This window comes from Nycticebus coucang, chromosome 5 (assembly GCF_027406575.1).
Source record: "Nycticebus coucang isolate mNycCou1 chromosome 5, mNycCou1.pri, whole genome shotgun sequence".
NCBI classification, from domain to species: Eukaryota; Metazoa; Chordata; class Mammalia; order Primates; family Lorisidae; genus Nycticebus; species Nycticebus coucang.
Window position 1 is genome coordinate 30,848,976 of NC_069784.1, and position 25,106 is coordinate 30,874,081.

At 36.5% G+C, this 25,106-nt stretch overlaps 2 protein-coding genes, 1 non-coding gene and 1 pseudogene across 6 annotated transcripts in view; 3 read left to right on the forward strand and 1 right to left on the reverse strand.

Moving 5' to 3' along the window:
* Nucleotides 1–25,106, forward strand: part of SLC35A3 (solute carrier family 35 member A3) — a 54,574-nt gene that overhangs the window by 26,215 nt on the left and 3,253 nt on the right. For all 4 annotated transcript variants that reach the window (XM_053592099.1, XM_053592101.1, XM_053592098.1 and 1 more), the window contains exons 3-7: nt 1,268–1,422; nt 7,609–7,731; nt 12,507–12,678; nt 17,534–17,652; nt 19,339–19,472. In XM_053592099.1, coding sequence (XP_053448074.1) covers nt 1,268–1,422; nt 7,609–7,731; nt 12,507–12,678; nt 17,534–17,652; nt 19,339–19,472 — 703 coding nt within the window. The remainder of the gene's footprint in view (nt 1–1,267; nt 1,423–7,608; nt 7,732–12,506; nt 12,679–17,533; nt 17,653–19,338; nt 19,473–25,106) is intronic.
* Nucleotides 1,447–2,502, forward strand: LOC128586358 (DNA-directed RNA polymerases I, II, and III subunit RPABC4-like). Its single transcript, XM_053592110.1, has one exon. The coding sequence runs from the start codon at nt 2,006–2,008 to the stop codon at nt 2,180–2,182; it is 177 nt and encodes a 58-aa protein (XP_053448085.1). The 5' UTR covers nt 1,447–2,005; the 3' UTR covers nt 2,183–2,502.
* LOC128587071 (small nucleolar RNA U13) lies at nt 9,924–10,027 on the forward strand. Its single transcript, XR_008380493.1, has one exon. It is a non-coding gene; the product is annotated as a small nucleolar RNA U13 (small nucleolar RNA).
* Nucleotides 21,963–23,668, reverse strand: LOC128586421 (alcohol dehydrogenase class-3-like; annotated as a pseudogene).

Sequence of the window (25,106 nt, forward strand, 5' to 3'; positions counted from 1 at the left end):
TATTTTGGTTTCAAAAAAATTGGATATATATTATTATCTAACTATTTTAGCATCCAAGAATTTTTTCAAGATCATATTGCAGAATTAATCATTTGCAATATAAAGAGACATAGGCTTAATTTACAGCAGGATTCTGTTAACAGGAAAGAGATAATCCTGTTCGACTATTTGATGATCCAGCCAGGCCTAGAATATTAATTTCAGCCTGTTCATCACCAGAATGGGGTGCAGTGGTTGGAAGGTTTCTAACAAAGATTATCGGAAGGCCTTTACGAGATGATGTTAGGGATCTATGCAACGGGGAAGGGGTTAGTCTCTCATAGCTCTGAGATCCTCTGGCCCTAGCTTTCTCTTTCCTCTCTTGGTTAATGGCAGTAGGCCCATTTGGGGCACCACTTTGGGTTTCTCTTAGCCCAAAGGCTCAGGGGAGGAGAATAGAAGAACAAGCCTTCTCTCACACTACTAGTGGGCAGCTCGTCCCTGAGCTGATCAGGTTTGTTTTCAGGTCTGTGACAGTCATTTTTAAGAGTGAGTTTATTTGCTTCCAGGATCCACCTCCCCACTCCTCTCAGAATCCTTTGCAGTCCTTTGCCCTTCTTTTCCCAGCCAGACACTGTGGCACCTTCTGCAGCTTACTTGATGCAGCATTGTCACAAACCTTGAATTTGTAAAAAAGAAATGCGGTATCTGCAACTGCAATAAAGTGAAGCACAATTAAAGGAAGTGTGCCTGTAGAGAGAACCCCAATCCCTGGGCTGTTACAGAAGCTTTAGGTCTAGACTCAGCTCTGTGAGACAAATCCCTGCAGGACTAACCAACCAACCAAAGCCACTCCCTAATTGATTTGCCTATTTTTATGATTAAAATCTCACAGTTATTAATTGACATGAATGAATGATATATGGAATACACAGAATACAAGTTTTTATAATATTGTTATAATAAAGAATACTTAATTGATAAAGTAATCCTTTGAACTTTTAACATCACGAATGTGTATAGATGTATGTATGAGTTGTGTATATGTATAGATACATGTATATAATCAATCTGATTATATATCAGAATGAAAGAACATAAGGATAATACTCTTCTTATTATACATATTATACATCATCACAAAGTTATATTTTAGACCTAAACATATTTTAACATATACCTCTGTTTTCTGTTTACATGAATGAGAAAACAGTTCTTGAGAGAAAGGATATTTAATTTGTTCAGAGTTACTTAATTATTGATTTTTCCCATTTCGTATTTCTTCTAGAATGTAGTCTAAGAGCACTGAATCGGGTACTACATGATGAAATTCTTAATAAACCTATGGAAACGCTGAAACTTGCTATTCCGTCAGGAATATATACTCTGCAGAACAATTTACTCTATGTGGCACTGTCAAATCTAGATGCAGCTACTTACCAGGTACTTAAAATATGTATCTTTACTTCTTTAAAAGATTTTTTATTGAAACGTAATGTGTATGCATATTTATGAGACACGTGTGATGTTTTGATACATGCATCCAATGTGTAATGATCAAATCTGGGTACTGAGGATGTCCATTACCTCAAACATTTATCATTTTCTTTATATTGGGAACATTTCAAATCTTGCTTCTAGCTATTTTGTAATCTATAATAAATTGTTATTAACTGTAGTCACCCTATTGTGCTAGCAAACACTAGAACTTATTCTGTCTGACGATAACCAAGCTCTCTTGATCCTTTCCCCTCTGCTTCCTTCCCAGCCTCTGGTAACTATCATTCTATTCTCTACCTCCAACTTTTTCAGCTCCAATATGTCCATGAGAGCATGTCTTTCTGTGCTTGTCTTATTTCACTTAACATTTATGTTGTGCAAATAACAGGATTTCATTCTTTATTTGTGGTTGAATTGTATTCTGTTGTATACACATTTTAAGAAAGGAAAAACTGTATTAAAATTGTAACGTGTTGCGTTGAGAATCGCGGAGTGGGAAGGTTCACAGTGCTGCGTGGGAACTACAATGGACACCCAAAAGGACGTTCAACCCCCAAAGCAGCAGCCAATGATATATATCTGTGAAGAATGTCACACAGAAAATGAAATAAAATCCAGGAATCCGATCAGATGCAGAGAATGTGGGTACAGAATAATGTACAAGAAAAGGACTAAAAGATTGGTGGTTTTTGACGCCAGATGAAACGTGAATTCAGAAGATTGTCTTCATTTATATTTGGATTTGCCCCATTAGTATTTCTCATTATTATATATATATTTCTGTTTAGCATACAGTAATACTCCCCACTTATCCTCAGGGGATATTTTATTTTCCAAAACCCTTACTGGATGTCTGAAACCTCAGATAATACCAAACCCTATATACTTTATGTTTTCCTATATGTACATATCAGGTGATAAAATTTAATTTATAAATTAGACACACTAAGAGATTAACAATAATAACTAATAAAATACAATAATTATAACAATATACTGTAGTAAAAAAGTTATGTGAACATAAAATAAAATTGTAACATGCAATATATACTGATAACATTTGTTATCTTGTATAGTGTATCTTTTATAATTGCAGAAGTCAAATGTGACTTCTGTATTACAATTTTAATACTTTTTTTCTTTCTTTCCTCATTCTTCCTTTTCTTTCTACTCTGTCACCCTAGGTAGAGTGCTCTGGCTTTATAGTTCACAGCAACCTCAGTCTCTTGGGCTAGGGTTTGCCTCAGCTTCCCGAGTAGCTGGAACTATAGGCGTGTTATCACTACACCCAGCTAGTTTTTCGTTTGTTTGTTTGTTTGTTTCTATTTTTGGTAGAGATGAGGGTCTCACTCTTGCTCAGGCTGGTCTGGAACTCCTGAGCTTAAGCAATCTATCTGCCTTGGGCTCCCAGAGTGCTCAGATTACAGGTGTGAGCCACTGTGCCCAGACCAGTTTTTTTCCTTTCATAAAATGTGTATACATTTTTGTGGCACCCTCTATATGCCGCATTTCCTTTGTCCATTCATTCATTGATAGACATTTAAATTGATTCCCTATCTTGGTTATTGTAAATAGTGCTGCAATAAACAGTGCAGGTATCCTGTTGACAGACCGATTTCCTTTCCCTTGGATAAATACCCTGTAGCGGAATTGGTGGGTCATATGTTAGCTCTATGTTTAGTCTTTTGAGAAACCTCCATGCTGTTTTCTATAGTGGCTGTGCTAATTTGCATTCCTACCAACAGTGTGTGAGTTTCTTTTTCTCTGCATCCTCAGCAGCATTTATTTTTCATCTTCTTGATAATAGCTGTTCTTATGAGATATCACATGGTGGTTCTGATTTGCATTTCCCTGGTAATTAATGATGGTGAGCATTATTTTCAAATACCTCTTGGCTGTTTGTATGTCTTCTTTGGATAAATGTCAGGTCCTTCGCTTGTTTTTTGATGGGATTATTTGTTTTTATGCTGTTGAGTAATTTGAATTCCTTGTATATTCTGAATATTGGTTCCTTGTCAGATGTATAGTTGCAAATATTTTCTCCCACTCTAAAAGTTGTCCCTTCACTTTGTGGATTATTTCCTTTGCTCTGAAGAATCTTTTTAGTTTAAGATTTGTCTATTTTTGTTTTCTTTTTTCTGTGCTTTTGAAGTTATAGCCATAAAACCTTTGCCTAGATCAATGCTCCAGATCAGTGTTTGTCTATCTTTTTTATTTCACATCACAACTTGAACCTATAGTTAAACTTCCACAGCACACTTAAATTATGTTGATCAAAAAAAAAGGAGTTAAAAGAATATACTTATTGTGCTTTGAACTTCTTTCAAAAATAATTTATAAGGATCTTTAAAATTTTTCATAGCACACCAGTTGAAAATCATTGCTCTAGATTTCCCCTCTTTTTCTTCCAGTAGTTTTATAGTTTTGAGTCTTAAGTCTGTAATCCATTTCATGTTGATTTTTCAGTATGACAAGAGATAGAGCCTTGTTTCTTTTATGTGTGTATGTATTGATACACAATTTTCCCAGTGTCATTTGTGTTTCAGAGGGTGTTGTTTCCCCAGTGTGTGTTCTTGGCACCTTTGTCAAAAATTAGTTGGCTGTCAATACATGAAATTTATTTTGGGGTTCTCTATTCTGTTTCATTGGTCTTTGAATCTATTATTACACCAATACCATGCTGTTGTATATTTTGAAGTCAGGTAGTGTGATACCTCCAGATTTGTTCTTTATGCTCAGGATTACTTTGGCTATTCAGGGTATTTTGTGGTTCCATACGAATTTTAGGACCATTTTTTCCTAATTCTGTGAATAATGTCATTGGTATTTTGATGGGGATTGCATTGAATTTGTAGATTGCTTTGGGTAGTAGGGTTATTTTGCCTAATTTTTTCCTAGGTATTTTATTTTTTGGTAACTATTATAAATAGCATTTCTTTCTTGATTTCCTTTTAGCTAGTTTGTTACTGATTAATAGAAATACTACTGACATTTGTATGTTAATTTTGTATCCTGCAACTTATATGAATGCATTTATCTGTACTCAGAGTTTTTTGGTGGAGTCCTTAGGTTTTGCTATATATAAGATTATGTTGTCTGAAAGAGGAATAATTTGACTCCCTCCTTTCGAATTTGAATGTTTTTTGATTCTTTTTCTTGCCTGGTTAGCTAGGATTTGCAGTACTTTATTTAATAAGAGTGGTGAAAGTGAAAGCATCTGTCTCATTCCAGTTCTTAGAGGGACAGCTTTCAGCTTTTCCCTATTCAGTGTGAGGTTGGCGTTGGGTTTAAGTCATATATGGCCTTTATTATGTTGAGGTATGTCTCTTCTATGATTAATTTGTTGAGAGTTTTTATCATGAAAGATGTTTTAAATTTTATCAAATGCTTTTTTGCATCTGTAGAGATGATCATATAGTTTTTTGTTTTTGTTTTTGTTTATTTTTTAAGGCAGAGTCTTACTTTGTTGCCCCTGGTAGAGTGCCGTGGTATCATAGCTCTTAGCAACCTCAAACTCCTGGGCTCAACCAATTCTCTTGCCTCAGCCTCCCAAGTAGCTGGGATTACAGGGACCCTCCACAACACTGGGCTATTTTTAGAGGCGGGGTCTCACCCTAGCTCAGGCTAGTCTTCAACTCGTGAGCAGCTAATCATATAGTTTTTGTCTTTGATTCTGTTGATGTGATGTATCACATCTATAGATTTGCATATTTTGACCCATCCTTGCATTCGTGGAATGAATCCTGCTTGATTGTGGTGAATAATCTTTTTGATGTGCTGTTGGATTCCGTGGGCTAGTATTTTGTTGAGAATTTTTGCATCTATGCTGTCCAAAGATATTGGCCTATAATTTTCTATTTTTGCTGCATCTTTGTCTGGTTTTAGTATCAGGGTTATGCTGGCCTTATAGAATGAGTTAGGAAGAATTCCCTTCTCTTCAGCATTTTGGATAGTTTGAGAAGAATTGGTTTTAATTCTTCAGTATAGGCTTTGTAGAATTCAGCAGTAAAACCATGTAGTCCTTGGCTGTTCTTTGTTGGGAGACTTTTTATCAATGACTCAATCTCATTACTGTTCGGGTTTTCTATTTCTTTTTGGCTCAATCTTAGTATCCAGGAATTTACCTATTCCCTCTAGGTTTTCCAGTTTTTTCGTGTATAATTGCTCATAACAGTCTCTAATGGTTCTTTGTATTTCTGTGGTTCTAGTTGTTATGATCCTTTTGTGTTTCTGATTTTATTTATTTGGGTCTTCTCTTTTTTATTGGTTAGTCTAGCTAATGATTTATTGATTTGATTTTCTTTTCAGTAAACTAACCTTTCATTTCATTCATCCTTTCTATTATTTTCTTTCTCTTCTCTCCTCCTTTCCCTTCCCCTCCTCTCCTCTCTTCTCTTTTCTTTCCTTTTTTTTTGAGGCAAAGTCTCACTGTTGCCCAGGCTGGAGTGTGCTGGTCCTAACAGAGCTCCTGCTGCCTCCTGAGTAGCTGAATTAAAGGCACATGCCACCACATCCAGCTAATTTTTCTATTTTTTTGAGAGACAAGATCTTACTCTTGCTCCAGCTAGTCTTCAACTCCTGACCTGAAGCAATCTCCTGGTTTGACCTCCCAGAGTGCTAAGATTATGGGCATGAGCCAGTGCACACAGACTAAATTTTTTTTAGAGAGAAAGTCTTGCTATTTTGCCCAGGCTGGTCTTGAATTTCCAACCTCCAGGGATCCTCCTACCTTGGCTTCCCAAAGTTCTGAAATTATAGGCATGAGTCACTGTGGTTGACTGTCTTAATTTTTTTCTTTTTTGTCACCATTTTTGTTACTTTTGCTCCGATATTTATTATTTCTCTCCTTGTACTAACTTTGGGTTTAGTTTATTCTTCCTTTTTTAGTTCCCTAAGGTACATCATTAGATTATTTATTTGAAATCTTTCTACTTTTTGATATAGGCATTTATTGTATTAAATTTTCCTCTTAGCACTGCTTTTTCTGTATAGCATAGGTTTTGGCATTTTGTGTTTCTCTTTTTATTTGTTTCAAGAAATTTTTTGTCTTCCTTTGTAATTTCTTCATTGACTCAGTGGTTGTTCAGGAGCATGTTTTTTATTTCCATGTATTGGAGAAGTTTCCAAAGTTCCTCATTATTAATTTCTAGTTTTATTTCTTTGTGGTCTGCAAAAGATACTTGATATGATTTCAGTTTTTAAAGATTTGTTAAGAATTATTTTGTAGCTTAACATAGGCACCTGATCTATTCTGGAGAATGTTTCGTGTATTGAAGAGGAGGATGTATATTCTGCAACTGTTGGATGAAATGTTCTTTTATTGTCCCAGCTACTCAGGAGGCTGAGGCTGGGAGGTCTCTTAAGGCCAAGATTTTGAGGTTGCTGTGAGCTAGGACGCCATGGCACTCTACCCAAAGCCCAGAGTGAGACTCTGTCTCAAAAAAACAAAAAAAAAAAAGAAAAGAAACATATAAAATTCACACAGCACTATTCACAACTGCCAAGATATGGAATCAACCTAAGTTTCCGTTTATGAGTGAATAGCTAAGGAAACTGGTCACAATTGACTATCACACAGCCACAAAAAATGAAATCTTACCATTTGAAACAACATGGATAGAACTGTAGACTGTTATGTTAAGTGAAATAAGCCAAACACAGAAAGACAAACCTCGTGTATTCTTACTCATATGTGGGAGCTAAATATTAAGAACAGTTGATCTCATGGAGACAGAGAGTAGAGTGATGGTTACCAGAGGCTGGGGAAGGTAGCAGGGAGCGGGGAATAAAGTGGGGATGGCTAATGGGTACAAAATTATAGTTACGATAGTTAAACAGAATGAACAATATTTGATAGCACAACACAGTGATTATAATCAATAAGTTAAGGTATACTTTAAAATAATTTAAAAAGTGGAATTGGAATGTTCTTAACAGAAAGAAATGTTAAAGGCATAAGGTGATGGATACTCCAACTACCTTGATTTGATTAATTTACATTGGATGACAATATCAAAACATCTCACGTACCCTATAAAGATATATACCTATTATATATCCATAATAATGAAAAATTTTAAATTAAAAAAAGAAACATCTAAAAAACAATGTTGCTGTTTTCTTTTTCAGGTCACATATCAGTTGAAAATTCTTACAACAGCATTATTTTCTGTTTCTATGCTTGGTAAAAAATTAGGTGTGTACCAGTGGCTCTCCCTAGTAATTTTGATGACTGGAGTTGCTTTTGTACAGGTAACTATTCAAGATAAGTACATCTTTCATTTTTCATCATAGTTTTAAAACCTTATTTACTTTGCATGAAGAATATGGTTCTATTATTTGTTGAAGCAAACAAATGCTTGTTTCTCACAACTGGCAGATATATTTTCGGGCTTTCCGTCATATGAGATACTGTATTGGAACTGTAAGTGTCACAAAGAAGTTATTAAAAATAAAATTTTATTACCTAAAGAAATGAACAGTCTAGTTAGGGAAATTAGATACCGTATATTGACAAAGCTGGTTTTATTGGCTGGCTGTAGCACTGGAGATTCTTAGCCACGCTTTTATTGTCTGTCAGCTTCACTAATACCAGTCTTTCCTTGTTGTAGCTTTCTAGTGATTCCTCATTGGTTTCCTTCTTGGGATTATCTTCCTTAATATTCTCTTTAGGTATTGGGGTTGCTTGTAGACTTTTATTTTTTTCTAATTTATGTCCTTATTTGGGGGGATTTCATACATTCTAGAGATCTTTATTAACATTTAATGCTGGTAATTCTTTGGTTTCTGTCATTAGCTCTGATTTTTACCTGTAGCTTCAGATTTGTGTATCTAAAAGTCTTGCATATCTTCACTTGGTTATTCAATAGGGCTTATAAACTCAGCACATCTAAAATTGAAGTTTACCTCTTCCCTGCAAAACCTGTTCTTAGTTCTGTGTTTCCACTCTTTGCTCAGCCTGGGAGCTGTCCTAGGTGCTTTTCTTCTCCCTAATTATCCAACAATCACTAGATCTTACTGATCCTGCTTTCTAAACTTTCTGATGTTGTCCTTGTCTGTTCTCTATTATCGTTTTCTCAGTTCTTCCTTCCTTGTTATGTTATCTTTTCCTCCTAACATTATTTCCACTCCAGTTTTACCCATCCCCCAAAATCCAGCCTCTGCTTAGTTACCACAAAGGTTTATCTAAAAACAAATCCAATCATATCACATCCTGCCATTCAGAGGGTCCCCATCACTCCCCCCAGAATGTGGTGTGTATTTCATAAATAAATATTTTTAATATTTATTTTAAATAGATATTATGACATTATAAATGGCGCATCAAATTCATTTTTATAAATATTGCTTAGGGTAAGATAAAGTAGGTATTATTTTAAAAAGCGAGGTATCGTCAATTAAAATATGTAATTAATTATTCAGGTGGAACATAGTCTTGACAAAACCATGCAAATCACAGGCAAATAACTGACACTTCAGGAATACCAATCTACAGGATAAAGCCCAGAATGGTTAGCACAGCACTCGGGACTTCTGGTGATGCGTCTACATCTCCAGGCTCATTTTTGCTGCTCCACACTTCACAATCTGAATTTCTGCAACTGAACTGGTTTTTGAGGCTATTTTGTCCATCTGTGCACTTATTCATCCTCTTGTACCTATAATGACTTCTCCCCTTTCTTTGCCTGGCTAGCTCTTACTTATTTTTTAAGACTCATTTGAAGTGTTATCTCTACAAGAATACCTTCCTAGCCTCACAGGCATAGTCTTTATCTCTTCTTCTCTGCTACCATACTACTTTGTACATATTTTTTCCGGTTGACTTATATTATATATAAATGCTTATTTATATGTCTGCTTTGTCCCTGCAACTTGAGTTTTTTGAAGGCAGCACCTGTATTTCACCGTTCCTTCCATTTCTAGTGCTAATCAGCAAATTTTAAACATAAAGATTAGGAAAAACGAATAACATTCATTTTTATGTAATTAATTGTCAACTGATTTTATGCATTGTAAGTACAGATAATGTTTGGGAAAGTTTCGGGAGAAGTTTGTATTTAGGTTTGAAAGATAATAGTTATAATCAAATCTGCATATTGAATATTTATATGCCAGGCACCTTGCTGGGTGCTTATTCTGTACTAGGTCTAATATTTAAGTGTGTTAATGCATCCTAGAAAAAGTGCTGCAGGCCTCTTTGCTGAATATTACTAAAGTCTCCTTCTAAGTACTCCCCTTAGGAAGCTAGTACTGATGCCAGCACCTAGTCCACATTTCAGAACAATTTTGGAATTCTTTTTCTGGATGACCATCGAAGATGTCATTGTATGGCACACAAAAACACACAACAGCAATAATGAACGCCACTGAGCAAAACACCACCACATACAACGCAGACACAGCTGTGGGACACAAACCTGCAGCTGTGAAGTTTATGGAACCGGATCCTTTTGTAGTTCATAAGCGTGATAATTGGGTTTTCATGTGCTTGTATGACATGTGCCTCCCACAAATCTTGTTACAATGTGGGCACATTACCCGTCTGACATGAAAAAAAAAAAAGAAAGAAGGTTATGAAACCTTACCGAGGCTCGGCGCCTGTAGCACAGTGGTTATGGCACCAGCCACATACACAGAGACTGATGGGTTGGAACCCAGCCCCGGGCCAGCTAAACAATAATGACAACTACAACAAAAAAATAGCTGGGCGTGTGGTGGGCGCTTATAGTCCCAGCTACTCGGGAGGCTGAGGCAAGAGAATCGCTTAAGCCCAAGAGCAAGAGTTGGAGGTTGCTGTGAGCTGTGATGCCATGGCAGTCTGCCCAGGGCGACATAGTGAGACTCTGTCTCAAAACAAACAAACAAACAAACAAAAAAGCCTTACCGAATTGTTTGTACAGTGGTGCCAGTGTAAGTGCATGGTGGCAAGTTCCTGAATTTAATTGTCAGAACTTATGTAATACTTGTTTAAGGTAGATATTATTCTTTCCAACTTAACAGAAGAAGAATTGAAGCTCAGAAAGGTTAATTAAATTGCTTAAGATTATAGATCTAGTAGTGGCAGAGCCAGAATCAAAACACCTTAAACATTCTTCACTATTGTGTTTCAGTAGGTCTGAAGCACCAGATAAAGTGCTGAAAAAGGATGATTAAAAAGAAAATGGATGGTGCAGCTGTGGATAAGATAAGTTTAGGGATGATAATAAGATTCTTGGGAACAAAGGGCTGACAAAAGATGTGGTGAAAGATGAAATTAGAAAATGTAGATGCTGGCTCGGCACCTGTAGCTCAGCGGCTAGGACACCAGCACATGCACCAGAGCTGGCAGGTTCAAACCCAGCCCAGGCCTGCCAAACAACAATGACAAGTACAACCACAAAAAAATAGCTGAGCATTGTGGTGGGTGCCTGTAGTCCCAGCTACTTGGGAGCCTGAGGCAAAAGAATCGCTTAAGCCCAAGAGTTTGAGGTTGCTGTGAGCTGTGATGCCATGGTACAGACAAGCAATCAAGAAAATACAGATGCTATCAGTTAATACGTGGTCTTCACTATTGAGCTAGGAGCTCTAGATTTGATGGCTTTTGGCTTTAAGGCCTCCGTGGAGATTTGGAAGGGTGACAGGCAGATCAGAGGAATCTTGTAGGAATCCTGTGCAAGGCAGACTGGTGGAGAGAAAGACTGAAGGAATGGAGAGCATAATGGGGCCGGTTAGCAGGGCTGAAATATCTCACAGTAGTGATGTAAGAGTTGTTACAAGAGAAGAATCAGAATGAGTTTGAGACTAATAAATATCATAGGGAAAGGAAATTTATATTTGGTGATTTTTAGTAGAAATAAAGGCATCAAAAGCTATGTTTGTTTGGAGAGGAATGAGTAAAATTTTAGTCAAATTGGCTTGAAGGAGAAAAGCTTCTGGACAGCAGCAGACTTGAACTCACAACAGATGTCAGTGCTTCTGACAGGAGATTTATTGTAAACTATGCTGTAGTGTAGAGCTTTGTTTCCAATGAGGTAGCCATGAGCCAAGTGTGACTATTTCAGTTTAATGAATTAGGCCAGGGGTAGTGGCTCATGCCTGTAACCTAGCACTCTGGGAGGCTGAGGCATGTGGATTGCTTGAGCTTGGGAGTTTGAAACCAGCCTGAGCAAGAGTGAGGCCCCATCTCTAAAAATTAGCCGGTGTTGTGTGTGTGTGTGTGTGAGGAGGGGCGGTAGTCCCAGGTGCTTTGGGAGGCTGAGACAAGAGGATCGCTTGAGCCAGGAGTATGAGGTTGCTGTGAGCTATAATGCCTTGGCAGTCTGTGGAAGGGTGACAAAAAGTGCGACTGTCTGGGAAAAAAAAAAAAAAAAGCTGTTTAACACATGATTGAAAAGTCTTTGGTAGCCGTGAAAAGTACAGTTTCAGAAGTAAAAATGGCTTTATGAAGTCTAGGTAATAAAAGATCAAGCAGAAGAATGAGGAAATGCGAAAGAAAATTTAACTAGATGTAGTGTATCGATTGATTAGATCAAGGGTCAGTAACATCTATCTAAGCCGTCGAGTCCCTTCCAACACATTTCCTTTCTATTGTAAACAGGGTTTGCCTTCATTTTCTGGTGGGCTGTCTTTTCCTGACAGTGTGTGGGGTTTACTTCCTACCTTTATTGATGCTCAAGTGATGCTTGCCAGTTGATCTCTGCTTTTGCTGAGGCAGCAGAGGGAATGTTAAGGCTTTCATCCTTTCATCCAAATATATTGAACTTTAAAGAATTTTCTCAAAATAATAGACTGGTCTTTGTAAAACATGAAATGTAAAGTATTTGTTATTTCTTAGGGTTTCTTAAAAATTGTAAGTTGTAATAGCAATATATTATCACCATGGGGGGAAATCAAATGATTGTAAGGTTTTCTTTCAAAATCTCTCCTCTGCAATTCCCAAGAATGATATTATTGGTTACCTTTTTATTTTAAGGTGTAGGAGTAGGCTCTTAATATGCAGTTTGTAAAGTATTACAGGAATTAAGCCTCAACTCTTTTTTTTTTTTTAGTGGCCCTCAGATTCTCAAGAGGTTGAGTCTAAGGAACATTCAGCTGGCTCTCAATTCGTAGGACTCATGGCAGTTCTTACAGCATGTTTTTCAAGTGGCTTTGCTGGAGTTTACTTTGAGAAAATCTTAAAAGAAACAAAACAATCAGTGTGGATAAGAAATATTCAGCTTGGTAGGTTTTAAATTTTTTTAATATTGTTTTTAAAAGTGATTTGAAGATTTCCATACATCTTTAAATAAATAATCCTTGCATAAACCTGTTTATCCAAATAGGTGGCAATGTTTTTATCTTTTAAAAAAACATATTTTAAATGAATGCCTTTTATTTAGGAATATGGAATTTTAGGTCTGTGACATAAGGAAGTAGCTTGTTTCTGTCTTCGCCATTTGGAGTCTTACTAAATTTATCCTTCATTGCTTCTTCTTTCCCAGAAGGTGCTGTACATGACTTACATGTTTTACTCTGAGAAAAGGGAATTAAGGTATTGAGATAGAGGAAGTTTGAAATGATGAACTTTTCACCTCTATTTTAAAATCTTATATGCCTTTTTATTTCAAAATGTTATGTTTTCAGTCTTAAATACTTAGCATTTTTCTAACTGAAGGTAAACAGTTTGAAAGAAAAAAATTCCACACATTGAAGGATGGCCTTTGAACAAATAAATTCTTTGTAGTACTGTAATATTTAAACCCCCATGCAAAGATGCCATCACTTAGCATTCCTGGCATGCATTTATTTTTGATGATGATGCGTAGAACTGCCATATGCTGGGCATGGTGGCTCACACCTATAATCCTAGCACTATAGGAGGCCAAAGTGGGAGGATTGCCTGAGGCCAAGAATTTGAGATCAGCCTTGGCAACATAGCAAGATCCTGTTAGTACAAAAATTAGAAAAATTAGCTGGGCATGGTGGTGTGAACATGTGGTCTCAACTACTTGGGAGGCCGAGGCAGGAGGATGGCATGAGCCCAGGAGTTTGGCCAGCCTGGGCAACATAGGGAGAACTTGTTTGTCTCTGTAAGCAAACAAACAAGCAAAACAACTGCTCATGTGAGAAACAGCTCATTTGCAGATTAGTACGTTGTATTTTAAGCCTCTGTACTTGTGACTTTAGGACTTACCTTTGAAACCATTGTTTTTGTTTTTTTTCTTTTCTGTCCATGTTAACTTTTATATACCATTTTACAGATGAGGAAACTGAAGTGCAGAGAGGTTTTTATTTTTTATTTTTTTTAATTTATTATTATTATTATTATTTTTTGTAGAGACAGAGTCTCACTTTATTGCCCTTGGTAGAGTGCCCAGCGGTCACAGCTCACAGCAACCTCCAGCTCCTGGGCTTAGGCAATTCTCTTGCCTCAGCCTACCCAGTAGCTGGGACCACAGGCGCCCGCCACAACACCCAGCTATTTTTTGTTGCAGTTTGGCTGGGGCCGGGTTTGAACCCACCACCCTCCGTATATGGGGTCCGTGCCCTACTCACTGAGCCACAGGCACCACCCCAGAGAGGTTTTAAATAACTTGTCCATGCTTAACCTATTCATCAGTTGTTGACACAGGATTTGAATCCAGGCAGTATAGATCGGGTTACCACGTCTCTCTGAATCAATTGTCATACAGGCCCCTCCAAGCCATACACAGTACATTGTGCATACTCCTAACAGCCGGTATTTTAAGTCAGACCTTCCAAATTTGATTAAAGTCCATCCTTCCAGCTCTTTTCAAGTAATGAACCTTCATTTTATTACATAGGATTTAAGTTTCTCTATAGAATTTGTAGAAAATGTATCATTTTTTTTTTAAATAATCAATGTAAATATTTTTTTTTTCACAGAGCAATCATGATTGCTTGACACTTTTTTTCATGTCCCCAAGATGGGGAGACAATGGAGGTGCCTGGGAAATAAGCATGTTTCCAAATCTTGCTGCCCCTCTAGAGGCAGCCATTTTGTCTCTTTCCCATTGTTCCCCTCTTCCTGGTGATTCTACCCGTGTCTGAGGGGGAGGAAGTCGGAAGTTGTTGGTCAGGAGCTCTTCCTGGTCTTCAGGGCTCCCTGAAGTCACTGCTGAGGGAACCAGTGTCAATATTTTTAAAGCAAAATTGTATTTGCATCCTTAGTTTGCATATGAAACAAATTCACAGGCTTGAAAAAATTTCAAGAGTTTAATTCATCATTTCAGAAAAAGTGTAATCTATAGCAGAGTAGTTAAGAATACCTTGTTTTGAAGTTAGGCACTCAAATCTTGATTTCATCACTTACCGCTTATGTGGCATTAGGGAAACTACTTAATCTTTCTCTGCTTTTCCTTCCTCATCTATAAAATTTACTTAATTATAGTACTACCTTATATGTTGCTGTGAAGATTAAATGAGGTTAGTATATTTAAAATCTTTAGAATAAGGTGACTTACACATAATAAGCACTAATAAATGTCAGCTATTTATATAAATATGCAAATATCAGAAAAAATATTTAAAGTATGTGAGGTGCATAAAATTTTCCTGACTTGTAAGATAAAAATGGAAGACAATGATTTGTGGTGCTTGATGGATTTCTTATTCTTGGTAACCTCATGGTGGAATGCTCATAGAAACAATGGTAAGCTGACTAAAGTTTTGAAACAACACTAAAATAAGTGATAGATAACTTGAAATTATAACAGAAATTCAAACAACATAATATATTTCAAATATCAAATTATTAAACATTAATAACTGATAAGATCCAATTTTAGCCAGAAAATGGAGGAATAGTAGCTCTATTACCTATTGTTGCTAGGAATAAAGATTGTTATAACTTTGTTGTATATAAATTTGGGAATGTTGACCAAAATACTAAATAAATAAAGGCTTTGATATAAGAATTCCCAGTCTGATAAGAATTTATCCTACAAGAACATGAAGATAGATGTCTAAGGCTATTTATTTTAGCATTGGTTAGAATTATAAAAAATATAAAACATTTGGAGGACTGGTTACATAAATTATTTGTATATAATTAAATAATGTAGTGGTTAAGATCATGGACTGCAGAGCCGCGCTATGTGGCTTCGAATTCCAAGTCCCATTACTTACCAGTAGTATGAGATCAGGCCAGTTATTTAACCCCTCTGTACTTCAGTTTCTTCACCTATAAGATGGGCATAAAAATACCTACACCTCATGGGTTTGTAGTGAGTGTACAAAATGCTTTCTGCATTTTGTACATACAGAAAGCATTTAGAGTAATTCCTGGCGCATGGAATTACTGTCATCCACACAAGGGAATATTAAGCTGGGGTTACAGTGCAATGGGTCTGTTCATGCTGAGGTGTATGATATGTCTGTGTCCTTCTGTACTGTATACCTTTTTAAGTAATTATGAAGTGTTACTTTTATAAATTAAAAATATTTAATATCCCTGTAAGCATCTTCTATAATTACAGTGATCTCCCCATTATGTGGCATCCATGGGGAATGGTAGATTCTGAGATAAATGTAGTTTCTGGTTGTTTGAGAGTTACTATTTAAAAAGGGCCTAACTAGCTCTATACCTCATACTATACCACACCATAGCATGCCATAAACTCTGTACTTGATATTAATATTGAAATACACTAATTAAAAAAGACAAATTTATTTACTGTAACATAGTTTTATTCTCTTATACCAATGTGTGTCTACAATGTATGCACCAGTGTGTATACAGAAATCAAATATCACAGAATTAGGCTACCTCACAGCATTAAGGATACAAAATCTACATAAATGGGTAGGATATAGGATACCAAGCTTTGGGGACTACAAGTTCCAGTAAGCCATATCACAGTACTGTCTATGCCATTCAATAAGACACTCCATTATTTAACCTGATATCAATAGAGGCACAGTAGCAAGGCAGCACAGTATATGTACAGTATGACCAGTTAGAAATCCAATGATAGTCAAACATATATACCTGGATTGCATGATCAAAATGTCCCACCAAAAGCACAGGGCAATATAATGTCAGCTGTAGAAAGTCCATACCCAATTGTAAACCAGCCAAGAAAGCAGTAGTGGTCCTACATATGGACACGTTGGGGTGCTGAGAACACGCAGGAGCCGTGGGAGTGATGCGCGGAGTGTTGGCTCCCTGATGACGTGGGGCACCACGTTTAAACTCTGACTTTTTCTGAACAGGTTGTGTGGTGGTGCTTGAGTTCCAGATGTCGGGGAGTTTACTGTAGTTAAAAAAGGAATAAGGATAGATATAAATTAAATTTTAGAGTATTCTCATCCTTTTTAGTTCCTTTCCATCATGGAATACCATGATTAGTTATGGCTTTATTTTTAAAAAATTGCTTTCCCCCTGTATCTTTGCATGTATTTCAAAGAGATGGCTCCTTTGGGCATGCATTTCTTTATAGCCTAGCAGTACTCCTAAAAATCTCATAGATCCTAGTCATATGGTAGTCTATGTTGTAGAGGTGAGAGAGTCAATAGTAAAGATTTAGTTTCTCCTCTCACTGAATTGGCTTTCCCTTAGCAAGACTTCAGTAACACAGACTCTGATGTTGCCTACGACTATTTCTTAGCCCTAATTTTTTGTATATTAAATTATTGTACTTTTAAAACTTCTTAGTAAGGAAAAATCCTATATCAAATGCCTGAGCTTTTATATTTGCATATATGAATGTGACTATATGAAAATCTGGACCTAGTAGTAGGAAGATACAAGACACAATGACATATGCCAAAATTGAGCATTTGACAGATATTTGAGCCATGTGATCGTGTATTTTATACATCATTTTTTTTAGTACTCCAAAGTTGGTAATTTCTGTTCTTTTTTATATTCTATATCTTTATCTTTTTATATCCTTGTGTCTTTGTCTTATATTTACAATATAGTATTAAAGTATACTTTTATAGGTAAGTTTATATAAACCAAGTAAAAATTTTAAAGAATAGTCAAATTATATCATTATTTGGAATATCAGTGGAAAAGTATCTTTTCAAACAAGCTAACCGACATGTGATGCAGATGTTATATTTTTTTTAGGTTTCTTTGGGAGTATATTTGGATTAATGGGTGTATACATTTATGATGGAGAACTGGTATCAAAGAATGGATTTTTTCAGGGGTATAACCAACTGACCTGGATAGTAGTTGTTCTTCAGGTAAAGCATTTTAAAGTCTTGTATTTAATGCTAATAAACTTTATTTAAATATAGAGAATCAAACTAGTTACTGATATGTGAGGAAAAAATATCCCTCCTGTTAGTATTCTCAATGTATCTAATTTATTTAAGAAAGTTAAAACAGAATTGGTCTGAATGGCCCAATGAAATCTTACTTTGAAAGGGGTCTTGAATGTACATTGTTGTATTTAAATTGGACTTAATGAAAATACAAGTTTAAGAATAAAATAATGGAGGCTAAGGGCAAATGCAACTTTTGATTTTTCTAAAACTCCTATCTTTGTACAGGAAATCTGTAGTTCAGACATTAAGACCCAACATGTGGTCTTAGACATTTCATCTGTGACAGTGTATAGCCTCCTATTGTGGTCACATATGGGACTGTTCCTCTAAAATCACTTCAGTTCATATATAACTTGAAATTAAGGATAAAGAAATTCATTTCATCTTCAAAAAATACTTATTGAGTATCCTAGAGGTTATAAAAATGAAGATACAAACGATTGCCCTCAGAGCCTTTTTCTGTTCTCCTTGACATACACAAAACCTAAAGGAGCAAGGTTTCAGAGCACAGGTGAAGGTGACAAAGGATGGTTGTGTTTTGAAAGCAGGAAGGATACTTCTATTTTTAAGAAGGAGAAGGGAGAAAAGGAGACAAGATAGGTGAAAATTTGAAAAAAATATTTGAGAGAAAATTTGAAGTAGAGACAAGGTAAGTCAAGAGAGTTTATGTGTAATATATTTTATCCTAACAAAGAGAGGAGGCCGTTTTCCCTTAATAAGGGCCTGAAGACATGAGCAAAATAAAAGTTTGATGTAACTGTTACAAGGGATGCAACAGAGAAGAAACAGATGAATGGCAATATTGCCAAGAAAAAATGGGACCCAAACATTAATTTGTAGTGAGCTCAGTTGGCGTAAATTCATGACTTTTTGTAAATAAAACTGCCATCACAGAAGAGGTACAGTGAAAGTCATTAAGGTAGGTAACCCAGATTTGATAACTGATAAGTAGTGTGGCAGAAAGCAAAACTATGTAGTATAGAATATTAAAGTAGTCACAATTTGGAATTTGCAAAGGGGTGAGATAGAAACTTCTTTCTACACTCTTAAAAAAGAAACATGATTAAAACTGTGCTTTGGAAGAGCAATCTGATAACAGTGAGAGGTGGATAAGATTGGGAGAAACTAGAGGAAGAAAGACAAGTTAGGAGGCTGTTGAAAGGCTTGTAAAATAACTTTTGAGTTGCTTTCTTTTACTTAAAAGTAAAAATATTTGACTGTTCCTAGTGACCAGACTTCCCACATTGTCTAACCAAGTGATGTTTAATTATTAAATTGGATGAGGATAGATGTTTTATTTGTAATATGGTCAAACTCCATCACAGGTATAATAAACTTCAGATTTCCCTAGTAGTTACTTTATTAAGGTACATTTTGAAATAAGAGGGCTATTGATAGGCATGATACAAATGTAGAAAATTAAAAAAGAGCTGTTGAATAAAGCTTAGAAGTCTGTTCCTTACAAGAGATGTTTAACAGAAATCACTTATAATGAGATTGAATTTATGGGAAAAAAGCTTAAAGGTTCATTAAGTAGTGAAATTGTTTGTAAGGCAATTTTATATGTTTGGTTTTAAAAATAATCCTTTAAAACTTCTGCAGGCACTTGGAGGCCTTGTAATAGCTGCTGTTATTAAGTATGCGGATAATATTTTAAAAGGATTTGCAACCTCTCTATCCATAATATTATCAACACTGATATCCTATTTTTGGCTACAAGATTTTGTGCCAACCAGGTAAAATCTTCTTTTTTATTTTTTTAAATCCCCAAGAGTATATACAAAAATAAGAATTCTTCATAAGGTGATCTGACAAATTTTGTTTCATTACAACTTTTGAAGAACCATTGAAATGTAACTTAAAAACTCATTTAACTGTCTTTTCAAAAAGATTTCACACTAAATGCGTGAAAGATAAACTTCTCCTGGGAAATTTTTTGTATAAATTTGTCTGGACAGATTTTTTGTAGTGGGACTGAATGTTTTATTCCAAAGTCAATAGTCATGTAAAAAAGTTAATATCACATAAAATCATAAAATAAGTCATATGATAGCATTTTTAATATAGAATTTATATAACTAAAGCCAAGTGAGTAGATGCCATTCTTGAAGAAGATAGTTCATGTAGCAAAGGTAGCTTATGATTAAGTGATATGGTCATGCAATGAAGCGACCATTTGAAAAGGATTTTGAAGGAGTGATGATAAGTAAGACAGGAGACGTGGGACTGTAGTGTTATTGACGCCAAGGGAGGACAGAGTCTGGAGGAATTAAGTGTAGTGAATACCCATTACAGATGGGACTGAAGGTTCTTCTTCTTCTTTTTGTAAAATTATTAATTTATAGTCTCAAACAGTGGGATTATATTATTTTAATTGCTTCCAGGACACCATTCTTAGTCTTCCTCCAACTTTATACTTCCTAATTTTTTTAGTATCTAAACTTTGGAGTCTCCCAAAGATCTTTTATCTGTACTCATTCTTTTAGGTGTCCTCATGGCTTTAAATATCATCTACAGGCTAACAATTCTCATTTAAATTTGAATTCCAGGTTTACGTTCCTAACCTTCTATTCAACATTTTCACTCTAACGTCTACTAGGTAACTCATTCCCTATTCCTAGCTGGTTTTCTCGTTTCAGTAAATGGCAGCATCCTTGGCTTAGATAGGAATATAGTTAATCCACAGGAACACAATTTAGATAGGAATATCAGTAGGTCTGTAAGAGGTTGAAAGGTTTGAAAGTTCTTTATTTTCTGAGTGTGGTAAGAAGTAAGGTTATCGGCTTCTCTCATATGTCTTTCTAACCCAGAGACAACCTGTCAGCTTTTCCTTTTTAACATCTGAATTAGACCATTTCTTACAATCTCTACTGTTACCACCCAAACTGCCTCATTCTTATCTGGATTAAGGAACTAGTTACCTGACTTGTCTCTTTGCTTCTCTTGCCCTGTACGTCTAGTCTTCTCTATTCAGCAACTAGAATGATTCTTTTCGGTATAAATCAGGTCATATCACTACTCTGCTTGGAAACCTTCTCATTGCTTTTGCTCACTCAAAATTTGTCATTAGTCAATGGCCTCTCTTTATCTTTTTGGAATACTCATCTCTTGCTTATTTTTTTGGCATATCCTCTTACTTCCTCAGGACTTGGCTCAAAGAGATTACCCTAAATAAAAGAGTATCCCCCTCTATTCCAACCTTTTCTTTCCTCCTTTCTTCAGAAGATTTATCACCGTCTTGTAAGCAAGACTGGTGCTTGGCACCTAATGGGTACTTGGTATGTCTGTTGAGTGAATGTTCAAGATTTAAAAATTTTAGTACAGCTAGTAAAATTCTTTTGTGTTTTTGAAGGTTAGTAAAATAGGATTATGGGTGGAATTTGGTAGTAGAAAAATATAATGGTTTTTCTGTTTCTGCATTTGACATTTGTGGTTTAAATCCTTTTCTGTCAACCTGCATAATAGGTCTGGGACATGCATGTTGAAATCTGTAATTTTTATGAGACAAAATTTTAAAGTATTTCTGTTTTTAGTATGGTATGAGAATAAATCACTTAGCATGTGAGACTAGCCTAACAACACCTATGTCTTGATGCTTCATTTCTTGTTCATTAGGTAAGGAAATCATTTGCTTTAATTTGAGAATGTTTTGAATGTGTAGATTTTTAGGGTACCCTTTTAAAAAAAATTAAATCTCATATAAGGCTGAAGTAATTAAATGTTTGAATTATTCAGGGAACAAACAAGTAAATAAACAAGTAAACCAGTAGAAGAACAAAAGAGGAGTAGTTTTTTCAATAAGGTATATGCCTGCATGTGAATTCATGTTTCTGAGGGCGTGTGTTAGGTATATTGGGATGAAGATAAGAAAAGACAATAATACTATTGTGATTTAATGAATGTTTTGAGAATATGTCCAGGACACCACGCCAAATGGATACGATGGATTGTTTTTCCTAAAATAGATAGCTAAACCCTCTATCTTTTTGCAAAATTGCCTTTGTGAAGAATCCATTTTTTTTCAGAATTGTAGAAATTTTATTATGTTAAAATATTCTTTAATGAGAGAGCAATTATTTGTGTGAGGGAGAGTACAGAAAATAGATTTATGACTGAATTAGCCTTGTCCTTGATTACAGAGATTTATGAATTACACATATAACATTATCTCATATAGTAGTTACTGAAGGTCTAAGAGTCTGTGAACTTGGAAGAGCTTCTTCCTGTCAGGCTGCTTCCCATGAGACCACAAGACAGGATGGGCATATTTTTCTCTTGTGAATTTGAACCTCTGTAACAGTTCGAATGCTTTCCCCTGAATGCATCAGCTCAAAGGCTTTGTTAATTTTGTCAAAAGACAGATTGTGAGTCACAAATTCATCAACTTTATTTTTTTGGACATGTATTCAGACACTTTGGAACACTTTCTACACTCTTACATCCTCCAAAGGCAGTGCCTTTCCATGTATGACCTGTAACCAGCTGGAATGGACGGGTGGATATCTCTTCACCTGAAGCAGCTACTCTAACCACCACACTGACACCCCACACTTTGTGGCACGCCTCTAGTGCTGCTCTCATGACCTTCACGTTACCAATACACACGAAGGAATAGTCCCCTCCTCCATCAGTCATCCCAGCAAGCACCTCCTGGATGGGTTTACTGATATCCTGGGGGTTAACACATCAGGGACTCTAAACTCTTTGGCCCTTGCAAATTTATTTTTATTGATGTCCACGCTAATGATCCGACATGCACCAGCCACTTTACAGCCCTTGATCACAGCCAATCTAAATCCTCCCACGCCAAAGACGACACAAGTAGAGTCAGGCTCCACCTTAGCAGTGTTCACAGCAGTGCCGCAACCAGTTGAAATGCCACAACCCAGAAAGCAGACTTTATCCAAAGGTGCTAAAGAATCTATTTTAGCAACAGAGATATCAGTCACAACTGTGCATTCAGAATATGAGCTGGTTCCCATGTAATGTAAAATTGTCTTTCCTTTGTAAGTAAATCTAGTACCATCTGGCATTAATCCTTTCCCTTGAGTGATTCTTATCTTCTGGCAAAGATTTGTTTTAGGATTTAGACAAAATTTGCATTCTCCACACTGTGGGACATAAAGTGGGATGACTGTATCACCTGCCTTCAGCTTAGTAACTCCTTCGCCAACACTTTCTATGATTCCAACACCTTCATGTCCCAAGATCACTGGGAAACACCCCTCAGGGTCAGCTCCACTCAGCATGTAGGCATCAGTGTGACAAACTCCAGGGGCAATGATCTTAATTCGAACTTCATGAGCCTTGGTGGTGCCACCTCTATCTCCTCTATGGAGAGACGCTTTCCAATTTCCCAGGCAACTGCAGCCTTGCACTTGATAACCTGGTGAGCCTTGTCCATGGATTCAGGTCTGCCTGAGGGGGATACCCAAGAAGGGCCGTGATGAGACAGGTTGTGCCTTTTTTTTTTTTTTTTTTTTTTGAGACAAAGTCTCACTTGGTAGAATGCTGTGGCATCACAGCTTACAGCAACCTCAAACTCTTGGGCTTAAGCCATTCTCTTGACTCAGCCTCCCAAGTAGCTGAGACTACAGGCACTTGCTATTACACCCGGCTATTTTTTTGTCGCTGTTGTTGCCATCGTCATTATTGTTTAGCAGGCCTGGGCTGGGTTCAAACCTGCCAGCCCTGATATATGTGGCCAGGGCCCTAACTACTGAGCCATGGGCCCCGAATCTGAAGAATACATTTTAAGCAATAAAACTTTATTCGACTCTCTTCCAAATGTAATAATATATTTGCCTTTGTTACCTCCATCCACCTCCTGAAACAATTTCTTTGGCTTCTCTGAAGTAGTGTGCTTGTACCTTGTCTCTTCGGTAGCTAATGGACCATTGCGCACTTCCTTGGCCATCTCATCCACTGCCATGTTTTCCTCTTTATGAAGATAAGCCCCAATTTTACCTAAACTCGAGATCCTTATATTTTACTGACCTCTAGACATCTGTACTGATATCTTGTTAGAAGTACTCACTTTCCGGGCGGCGCCTGTGGCTTAGTCGGTAAGGCACTGGCCCCATATACCGAGGGTGGTGGGTTCAAGCCCGGCCCCGGCCAAACTGCAACCAAAAAATAGCCGGGTGTTGTGGTGGGTGCCTGTAGTCCCAGCTATTCGGGAGGCTGAGGCAAGAGAATCACTTAAGCCCAGGAGTTGGAGGTTGCTGTGAGCTGTGTGAGGCCATGGCACTCTACCGAGGGCCATAAAGTGAGACTCTGTCTCTACAAAAAAAAAAAAGAAGTACTCACTTTCCTAACTTATTTTCCTTGTGCTTTCTATTTTATTTACTAGTATTATCATCCTTCCAAATAGGCTTGTTTGTTCTTTTTTTTTGTGGTTTTTGGCTGGGGCTAGGTTTGAACCCACCACCTCCGGCATATGGGACCGGCGCTCTACTCCTTGAGCCACAGGCGCCGTCCAGGCTTGTTTGCTCTTTAATCATAGGTTTCATATGTGCCCACTAGGTGTCTGCCAGTCACTATGCTAGAGCCAGGGCAAAAAGGAGAGCGTGAATGAGACACAGTTTCTTGTCTCTCTTCAATCACAGTGATTCGAGAGACACTTGAATAAATAAAGTATAATGGTGTGATCAATATAGCAATGGAAATATATATATTTAACTCTGTTAGAGGGACCTCAAATCTTTGAACTAATCATTCTGATAGTTTTTTTCTAATGTTCTCTTTTCTAACAAAATCTTTTCTCTCCTAGCCATTTGAAAATTGCAGGGATTTCCTGACATTACTAGGTATTCAAGTAGTTCCTTTTAGAGCTGTCATAGAAGGGATTCTTGCAGAGGGTGGAACATTGGATCAGACAGCTTTCAGTTGAGCATGAACTTTCAGTCTGTGCTGTTCCTGATGAGTTCAGAAAGCTAAGAAAAGTTCATAATGATTGAAGAAAAAGTATGTAGTCAGAAGCTTTTCCAAAGCTTCAATAATTATCAGGTATTTCTATGGTGGTAATTTCTTCAAGATATACTAAGTTTTATATTATCATAATCTTATGTGTATGACTGAAAAGTTAATTATTTCCATCAAGTCAACACTAGTTTTTAATAATAACAAATAATTATTGAGCTCCTTATAAATGCTTGGCTCTGGGGGTATAAAAATGAACGAAGAGTACATGGTTGGGCAGAGGAGCAGACATGTAAATAATGCATAATTTACTAAAGTGTGATAAGTGTTATGATAAAGTAACACTACCGAGGGCAGGCATCCTCAAACTTTTTAAACAGGGGGCCAATTCACTGTCCCTCAGAATGTTGGAGGTCAGACTATAGTTTAAAAAAAAAACTATGAACAAA

Coding starts and splice junctions, on each gene's coding strand:
- LOC128586358 (XM_053592110.1), top strand. CDS start 2,006: ATGGACACCCAAAAGGACGTTCAACCCCCAAAGCAGCAGCCAATGATA.